Source organism: Tupaia chinensis, unplaced genomic scaffold (assembly GCF_000334495.1).
Source record: "Tupaia chinensis unplaced genomic scaffold, TupChi_1.0 Scaffold142100_1, whole genome shotgun sequence".
NCBI lineage: Eukaryota > Metazoa > Chordata > Mammalia > Scandentia > Tupaiidae > Tupaia > Tupaia belangeri.
In genome coordinates this window covers 166,122-175,882 of record NW_006201951.1, presented here as the reverse complement: position 1 = coordinate 175,882, position 9,761 = coordinate 166,122, and the positions used below count along the sequence as shown (strand labels likewise).

At 43.9% G+C, this 9,761-nt stretch overlaps 1 protein-coding gene across 1 annotated transcript in view; it reads left to right on the top strand.

Annotated features, from left to right (window-relative positions):
* Positions 1-9,761, top strand: part of CACNA1B (calcium voltage-gated channel subunit alpha1 B) — a 179,472-nt gene that overhangs the window by 29,436 nt on the left and 140,275 nt on the right. Inside the window, exon 4 of the mRNA XM_027766260.1 lies at positions 9,594-9,685. Within this exon, the coding sequence (XP_027622061.1) occupies positions 9,594-9,685 (92 nt within the window). The remainder of the gene's footprint in view (positions 1-9,593; positions 9,686-9,761) is intronic.

Here is a 9,761-nt window from a genome sequence, read left to right as displayed (position 1 = left end):
TCTCTCCTCGCTCGCATTGTTTCCGATGAGAGGTCTGCCGTTAGCCTGATGGGATATCCTTTGTAGGTAACTTTCCGTTTTTCTCTTGCCAATCTTAGTATCTTGTCTTTGGTTTTGGTCAGTCTGGCTATAATGTGTCTTGGGGGAGATCTTCTTGGTTTGATTCTATTTGGGGTCCTTTGTATTTTTTGGGATTGAATCTTTGAATGCTTCTCTAGGTTTAGAAAGTTTTATTGCAGGATTTCATGGAATAGATTATCAATGTCCTTAAGAGTCTCTTCGCCTTCTGGGATGCCAATTATACAGATGTTCGAACGTCTGATGGTATCTAGTATTTCTCATATATTATTCTCATTTTTGGGGAGCAGTTTTCTCTGTCTTCGTGGTGGATTTTTCTAGGCCAGAAATTTTCTCTTCTATGTCTGAGATTCTATTTTCTGTATGATCTAGTCTGCTTTTAATACTTTCAAGGGAGATTTTAATTTCCTATATTATAACCTTCATCTCTGACAAGTCCCTTTGATTCTTTTTTAAAGTGTGCAATTCCTCTTTTAGATCTTGCAAGAATTTCCTCACCTCCCGGAACTTGTCAGCTCCTTTCTCCTTTCTCTTCTGCAGTTCATTGTCTCTCTTCTCTTCCATCTCTGTTAGCTTTGCCATTATGAATGTTCTGAATTCTTTATCAGACATTCCCATGATTTCCATTGAACTGTGTGTGGATGAAGAGGAGTTATTCTTTTCCCTTAGAGGAGAGGTATTTTCTTGCTTTCCCATATTTCTTGTGATCCTGCGGTGATTTCTAGTCATCTGATGGGTGGTGTATTTCTTCCTTATTCTTGAAGTTCAATCTGAGCGTTCAGGAGCGTACAGAAGGAGGCGATCTGGAGTCTCTTTGCTGTTCCGTTTTTATCCCTTTATGCAGCAGATTCAGTAGATATTGAGGAATATGTTAACCCAAATAGTATTTGGGTGTTTGGCCATGGTTCCCTTAGGTCCATCTAGAAACACAGAGAATGGAAATTGAGGAGCAGGGGGATAAGATAAAAGAAAAAGAAAATAGAGAGAGAGAGAGAGAGAAAGAGAGAGAGAGAAACAAAAAATCAAGAAACAGAAGAAGGGAGAAAATTTATTATTTTTTTTAAAAAAGCAAAAAAAATAGGGACCAGCAATTAGCGTAATGGCTATGTCGCTGGGCTCCCACGTAGTTGACCGTGGTTTGAGTCCCGGACCCGGTGGCTTAAACTCACTCCGGATGCGTGTGCGTGTGTGCCTAAGATCCTGAGAGGAGAATGGAGGAGAAGGGATTGCGGCGTGGCCATCACCCCTGGGGGGTGATTTCTCGCATTCTGTCTCTCTGTCTCTCTCTGTCTCTCTGGTGAGCGCATGTGCCCTATAGCAAAAAAAACCTCTCCAGAAAAACAAACAAAAATCTTTCGTTTTTCAGTTTTGGTATCACTGTTGTACTAGCATCATAAAATGAGTTGGAGGTTTTTGTTTTTGTTTGGTATTTTATACACTGAGACAGTTTGTGTAATGCAGGGATCATCTGTTTTTGAACATTCACAGAACTCACTCGTGAAGTTATCTGGTCTGTTGGCAGGGGGAAACCAAGTTTAAACTGATTGTTTTTAACATCATTTTGACTGTGGCAGACAGCCTTTAGAGGGGCCCTCCCCGCTCCCAGCCTTGCCTGCCATCACCCTGGCTGTCCCCTCCCCCTGAGTGTGGAAAATGCCCTGTGAATATTATGGGCTATCTCCCCCAGGATTAGGTTACTATTTTGTTGACTGTGAGCTATTCAGAAGGGAGATTATTTGGCTGGGACTAACCTAATCAGGTGAATATTTTAAAGGGCCTGGGCTTGCCTTAAATCAGATTTCGGAAGTATTGGAGGAACTGTTGAGGGGACCAGGTGGCAAGTTCGGGAGCAGCTGCACAAAGAAATGGGTTCTGCTGACAACTCTAGGGGTGGAGGCAGCTCTTTCCCTAGTCTAGCCTGCGGGTGAGTATGATGGTCTAGCCTGCTGGTGAGTATGAAGCCTGAGCTCAGCCCCGAGGCTTTGAGCACGTCCCTAGCCGTGCCCCTTGCCTCCTGGCCCACAGGACTCCAGGTGCAGAAAGATGCTTTTTAAACTTTTTAAAAAAGAACTAGTTCTTTATCTGGGACCAGCAGGTGGTGTGGTGGTTAAGGGCACTAGACTCCCACATGGCTGACCACAGTTCAAGTCCCAGACCTGGTGGTTACTTTCTCATTTTGTCCGTCTCTGGTCAAATTTAAATAAATAAATAAATAATTCTTAAAAGAAGAATTATCTATTTAATTCCATTTAGTGTTACTATTATTTTTAATTTGACTAGATAGACAGAGAGAAAGAGAACGGAAAAGTGAGAGAGCAAGCTGCCAGGTCCGGGATTTGAACCGCAGTTGGCCATGTGGGACTCTAGCACCCTTAACCACGTGCCACCTGCTGGCCCCTGAATGATGCTTTTTTAGGTCACTAGATTTGTGGTAAGTTTTTATGTAGTAATGGAAAACGAACACAGTAGTTCATGGTTTACTGAGATTTACAGTTCTTAAGTCACTTTTGGTATTTTGTATTTATTTCATCAAAATTTGAACATTTGTTGACATAAAATTGTATTATTCTTTTGCAATCCCGAAAGTCTCTCCTGTCTGTGGTAAGGTACCCAGTGTGCGATGAATTTGTGTGCATGTGTGAGGGTGTGTGCGCGGAGTGTGCTGAGTGTGCCTGTGTATGGAGTGTCTGGGGTGATGTGAACATATACATGCTCTTTTCTTGATGTCTTGCCACAAGCTTGCTTATTTCATTAAACTTTCAAAAGTCCAACTTTATTGTTTTCCCATCTTAACTACTTTTACTCTTACCTGTTTATTATCTCCATTTTTGTACTTTCTCTAAATTAATGTTGCTCTTCTTCTTTTAGGCCTAGGATATACATATTAATGGTTTTTCTTCTAACCTTTAAAACAGAAATTCATTTAAGTTCATAAATTTCTCTTAAAGTATCACTTTTACTGATTCCCACACATTTTTATTTTCAGTATTATTGATGAATTTTGAATATTTGGTAACTTCCATTCTTACTTCCTCCTTAATTAATTAGTTATCTAGTTGTGTGTTTTTGAGGGCTTCTTTCTTTAATTTGTTACAGGGTACATATGCTCACCAGATTTAGAGAGAGGAGAGAGAGAGAAAGTGCGAAAGCACCCAGTGGGAAGGGCCATGCTACAATCCCTGCTCTTCCATTCTCTTCTTGGGATCTTTGGCACGTACCACATACACCTGGTGTGAGTTAGCCACCGGGTCGGGGCTTGAACTGTGGTCAACTACGTGGGAGTCCAGCAACTTAACCATTATGCCATCTGCTAGTCCTTCTTCCATCTCTTGGGATTTTTGGGCATGCATACACAGGTGTCTGGTGAGTTTCTCCAGCCATTGGGTCCAGGACTCGAACTGCACAGTTAAGCATGTGGGGGCCGCCTTCACCACCACAGCACTGGCTGCTCCTGGGGTTTCTGTACATGTGGGTGTTCTTCTTCTTCTTCTTCTTTTTTTTTTAAAGAATACATGCCCGGCGTGAGTTCTAAGCCACCGGGTCCAGGACGTGAACTGCGGTCGACTACATGGGAGTCCAGCGACATAGCCATTACGCTAACTGCTGGTTCCCGGAGAGGTTTTTGCTATTGGGTGCGTACGCTTGCCAGAAAGACAGAGAGACAGAAAGCGAGAAATCACCCCCTAGGGGTCTGGCCACACTGTAATCCCTTCTCCTCCATTGTTCTCTTGGGATCTTAGGCACCCACGCACACATGCGCCCTGCGTGAGTTTAAGCCACAGGGTCCGGGACTTGAACTGTAGTCAACTACATGGGAGTCCAGTGACATAGCCATTAGGCCTACTGCTGGTTCGAGAATATGGTTAATTTTTAAAGATACTGCTTTGTACTCCAAAAAGATTTACATTCTTCATTTGTTAGGGGCAGATTTTGAGATTATAGAGAGATGGGGCCGGCAGGTTGTGCAGTGGTTAGGTGTTGGATTCCCATATGGCCAGCCAGTTTGAGTCCTGGACCTGGGGCTTGCTTTCTCATTTTCCCTTTTTTCTCTCTCTCTGTCTTTCTCTGGTCAGATTAAAAATAATAATAATAATAAATACTAGAAAATAAATAATTCTTACAAATTTTTTTAAAAAAGATTATAAACAGACAAATAGATACATAAGATATGAAAGATGTGTAGAACTAGGACTGTATAGTGTACCTAAAGTGTTCATTTTGCTTTAATCTTGTATTGCCTCGGTTTTTCTTGGCCTTTTAGACTGTGATGACAAGTTTGTTAGACTCTCCTGAGTTGGGGGAACTTCAGTTTTATTTACGTAGTTTGAGTTCATGAGGTGTGTGGAAGGAAGTTGATGACAGGGGCACTGCGGAGGAATGTGGCGCCCTGCAAGGCTGACGCACACGGGAAGCTTCCAGGCAGTGTCCAAGACCTCCCCGAGTTCGTGGATACCCGTGCCTGTGACCCAGGCTGGTGCACCGCGGGTGGATGGCCGTGTTGAGACCTTGTTGGGGTACATTCTCTCTGTCTGTGTCTCTGTATCTCTCTCTTATGGGAGAAATGTTTAAATGATTTTTGTTAAGATTCTGACCATAGGGCAGGTGTGCTCGCTAGAGAGAGAGAGACAGAAGGGAAGTGAAAAATCACCCCTCGGAAGGATGGCCACATGCAATGCGTTCTCTATCTCCTCTTAGGATTTTGGGCATGCATGCACATGCTCCCAGTGTGTTTTTCAAGCTTCTGGGTCTGGGACTCAAACCATACTTTTGGCCATGTGGGATCCAGCTCTTAACTACCATGCACCTGCTGGCCCAAGGGAGGAGCTTTTCTGAATTCTATAGATTGATAAAATATTCTGTATTTCGTATTTCTCATACACATTTTTCTGCTCTGCTCATTTTGAAATAGATGGTTTCAGGGCCAGCAGGTTGCATGGTGGCTAAGATGCTGTAGTCCCACATGGGTGACCACGGTTTGAGTTTCGGACCTGGTGGCTTGAAAATCATGCCAGGTGCATGTGCCTGTGTGCCCAAAATCATGACAGGAATGGAGAAGAGATTGCAGCATGGCTGTCCCCCGACCTCCTTCACAGTTAGGATCCTGGACCCAGTGGCTTGAGAAACACACCAGGTGTGTGCGCATGCATGCCCAAAATCCCAAAAGGAGACTGGAGAAGGGATTGTGGTGTGGCCATCCCCCTGAGGGATGGTTTCTCTCTCTCTCTCTCTGGTGAGCATAAGTGCCCTATAACAAAAACAAACAAATGAAAATTATTTTCTGTCTACCATCATTTATCTGTTGTGTATTTACTTTGGTTTCAATTTACTCGTTATTTTACTGAGGACCTGAAGTGATGATGACTTATTTTATATCTAAGTGTATGTTTATTTTGCCCTAAATCTTTTATTTTAAAATTTTTATACATTCAGCCACATTAATTAGCTTACAAAGTGAACATTTCAATATGTGAATATTTCTTCCCAGTCCAGTTGTTCAAAATATCTTCAACAGATTACACCACACCTCCCCGTCCCATCAGTGCTCTGCCCCTGTATCCCTCCTCCAGATGCCCTTCCCCAGTCCCCACTCCTCCACACACCACTGCCCTCAATTTTTACTGACAGTTTAGCTGGATATAAAGTTTTAAGAAGACAGTTGTTTTCCTGTTGTTCCTTTAGTGTTAGCCTTCATTTATCTTGTAGTACATATATATGTATATATTTAAAGTATTATTTAATTCCATTTGTTATTATTTTTTAATTTGACCCGAGAGAGAGAGAGAGAGAGAAAGCGAGAAAGCAAGTCTCCAGATCTGAGACTCGAACCATGGTTGCCCATGTGGGAATCCAGTGCCTTTAACTACCACGCCACCTACTGGCCCCATTTTATTATATATTTTTGAGAAGGTGAACTTTTGGGTGCGTGTGCTCACCAGAAAGAGAGAAACAGAGAGACAGAGAGCGAGAAATCACCCCCCAGGGGGATGGCTATGCCGCAATCCCTTTTCCTCCATTCTCCTCTTGGGATTTTGGGCACGCACACATGTGTGTCTGGTGTGAGTTTAAGCCACCGGGTCCAGGACTCGAACTGTGGTCAACTACGTGGAAGTCCAGCGACATAGCCATTATGCCAACTGCTGGTCCCCCAACAGTTTTTAAAAGACTTTGTATTCTTTCGTTGTTGTTTTCTTTGTTTCTTTGTTTCTTTCTTTTTTTTTTTTTTTCTTTTGAGAGGTTTTTGCTATAGGGCACGTGCGCTCGCCAGACAGAAAGAGACAGAGAGACAGAAAGAGAGAAATCACCCCTCAGGGGGAATGGCCACGCCGCAATCCCTTCTCCTCCATTTTCCTCTCGGGATCTTGGGCACGCACGCACACACGGCCGGTGTGAGTTTAAGCCACCGGGTCCGGGACTTGAACTGCAGTCGACTACATGGGATTCCAGTGACATAGCCATTACGCTAACTGCTGGTCCCAAGACCTTGTATTTTTATTAGATGGTATGCAGTCCCTTATGCTGTTTCTAGCTATGGGTTTATTTTTTCCAACTGGTTGATAAAGGTAGCACACTTTATTTATTTATTTACTTTTGAAGAATTATTGTATTTAACTTTATTTAAATTTAATCAGAGAGGGACAGAGTGAGAGAAAGAGAGAGAGAGTGAGAAAGCAAGCCACCAGATCCGGGACTCACCATGGTCAGCCATGTGGGAGTCCAGCGCCCTTAACCGCCATGCCACCTGCCAGCCCCAAGGTAGTACACTTTAAATATGAAAATTCATGCCTTTAATTCTAGAAATGTCACAACTGAAAATTTCCCTCACCATTCCATCTGTTCTCTTTTCCTGGGACTCAGATTTTATGAGTATTAGATCTCTGGTCTAATCTCTATGTTGCCTAACATCTCTTATTTTTGGCCTTTCTGATGTCTGTGGGTGAACTTCTTAGTCCTAGCGTTAGCAGTATCTTCTAAGTCATTGACGAAGCCATGCCTCCAGCCTAGAGTGTGACTCATTATTATGACTATTATTGATGTTATTTCAAAACTATTGGATTACTGGAAAAGTCATGACGTATTTTTCTTTGCAAAAATGTGTCATGACTTTTCTGACCACCCAGTATTTATTTATTGCCAAGACTTACAGTTAATTTTTAATGTCCGTTTGTGTCTACCTGCTTTGTTTACTAGTTTATTGACTCCATTTGAACGACATCTGTCCTCCAGCCGTTGACTCTGTTGGGTATTTCCCTCAGTCAGAGTTTCTGGTGTGTTTGGCACTTTGGTTTGACTAAAGAGTTCCTGCCATTCTTTTCTTTTCCCTTGAGAGATTTAGCTGAATTTTGGCAGCAGTTCATTCTCAGCTTCTGTCTCTCACTGCCTTTTACTTGGAGCAGGGAGCACAGGAATTCTCCACCAAGAATCTTGGATATACTTTAAAGGTAGAGATAACAGAACTGTTGACAAATGGGACGGCTGAGTATGAAAGAGAGAGGAGTCAGGGCTGAAACCGATTCTGGCCCAAGCCATATTGACTAGTACCATTCTTTCACCGAGGGTACTAGGCTGGGGCACTTGGGGAAAGAAAGATTGGGAGTAAGAATCAGAAAAACTTTTGTCACTGTGATGTAACAACTGAATGTAAAGACATGGTTCATGGTTTTAAAAAGGCACACGTTTTTAGTACTATTGTTAAGATAAAAAAGAATGATTGGGACCAGTAGTAAGCATAGTGGCTCAGTTGCTGAACTCCCATATAGTCGACCGCGGTTCGAGTCCCGGACCCAGTGGCTTAAACTCACGCCAGGCGCATGTGCGTGTGTGCTCAAGATCCCGAGAGGAGAATGGAGGAGAAAGGATTGCAGTGTGGCCATCCCCCGCAGGGGGGTGATTTCTCACTTTCTGTCTCTCTGTCTCTCTGTCTTTCTGGCGAGTACACATGCCCTCTATAGCAAAAATCTTTCTCTCAAAAAAAAGAATTATTTAGTTGTATAATGCTATATACTCACACACACACACACAATCTCCAAATGGAAATGTTTAAAAGGCAGTTGTGTATATGAACCTGCAATACCAGGTCAGAGTTAAAGATGTCAGCTTGGGAGTTATAGGTGTACAGTTGTATTCAAAGCTGTTGGGTAGATTCTATATGGAATGTTCCTATATGGGACATTCAATTTTTGAGTCTAATAGAGGAGAAAAAACTGGCAAAAGAGACCAAAGAAGAGGCCGTAGGAACTTGGAGGAAAGCAGAACACTAAAGGCAAGAGATGATACTATTTATTTCTTTATTTTAATTTATTTTATTTTATTTTTGAGAGGTTTTTGCTATAGGGCGTGTGTGCTTGCCAGACAGAGACAGACAGAAAGTGAGAAATCGCCCCCCCGCCCCCCAGGAGGATGGCCACGTCGCAGTCTCTTCTCCTCCATTCTCCTCTCGGGATCTTAGGCATGCACGCACACGTGCCTGGCATGAGTTTAAGCCACTGGGTCTGGGACTCAAACCACAGTTGACTACATGGGAGTCCAGAGACATAGCCATTACACTAACTGCTGGTCCTGAGATGATACTATTTAAAAAGAATACTTGATATTAGAATCAGCAAGAGGAGGGCCTGGTGTGGCATTTCATTGTGAGTTGGGGGTAAGAACTTCAAGACAGCTGGAGAGAGGCCACAAGTTAAGGAAGTAGAGAAATCAAGCATCTTTCGATGGGTTTTGATGTGAAGAGAGAAATACTCTGTGGTTGGAGGTGTACTCCTCCCTCTCAGGATTTTTTGTTTTCAGATGGGAGGTATTGGGGCCAGCAGGTAGCATGGTGGTTAAAGGTGCTGGATTCCCATGTGGCTAACTGTGGTTTGAATCCCGAACCTGGTGGCTTATTTTCTTACTTTCCCTTTCTCTCTGTCTCTCTTTGGTCAAATTTAAAAAATAATAATAACAAATAGAATTAAATAATTAAATAAATTTTGAAAAAAGTAAAGATGGGAGGTATTGGAATGTCTTTTATGATGGTTTTCCTGAGTCCTCTGTACCCTCTTCTCTACCTTCCCTGCCCCTGCATGGCCACCCCCACCCCATCCTTCTGAGAGCAGGTGAACAGGGTGGTGGCACGTGGCACTCGTTTGGGCTCTGCCCGGCCGCTCGCACTCGCCACCTCTCATGAGCAGCACAAAACACAGTTGGGGGTGGATGGGTATCTGGTTCAGATTTGGACTCAGGTGGAAAACAGACTCATTTCCAGGCCAGGGGCCAAGTGCCCCTCAGAGAGGGTGCCTTAGAACTGGATGGACGGTGCTGCGTGTAGAAGTCGCAGTGTTCCCGGTGAGGCTTTCGGATTCTGTACCTGTCTGCCCTTAGCAAGCCCCGTCCTAGCACTGGCCCTGTGGTTGGACAGAGGGGACACGGGGATGATGGCATCGGTGCTCCTGGGGGGAAGCGTAGTTGTGGCGGGAGGAGTGCGTTCTCTTCCAGACTCAGCCAGGAAACATTTCCTTTCTTTTCCTTATTCCTGCCAGGATCCTTGCCACGGCCGGGACTGACTTCGACCTGCGAACTTTGAGGGCTGTGCGTGTGCTAAGGCCCCTGAAGCTGGTGTCTGGGATTCCAAGTGAGTCCGGCTAAGACAGGCAAGCCCAGGCCGACCCAGAACGGCAGCCTCCGCCCCAGTGCCCGCCATGGCCACG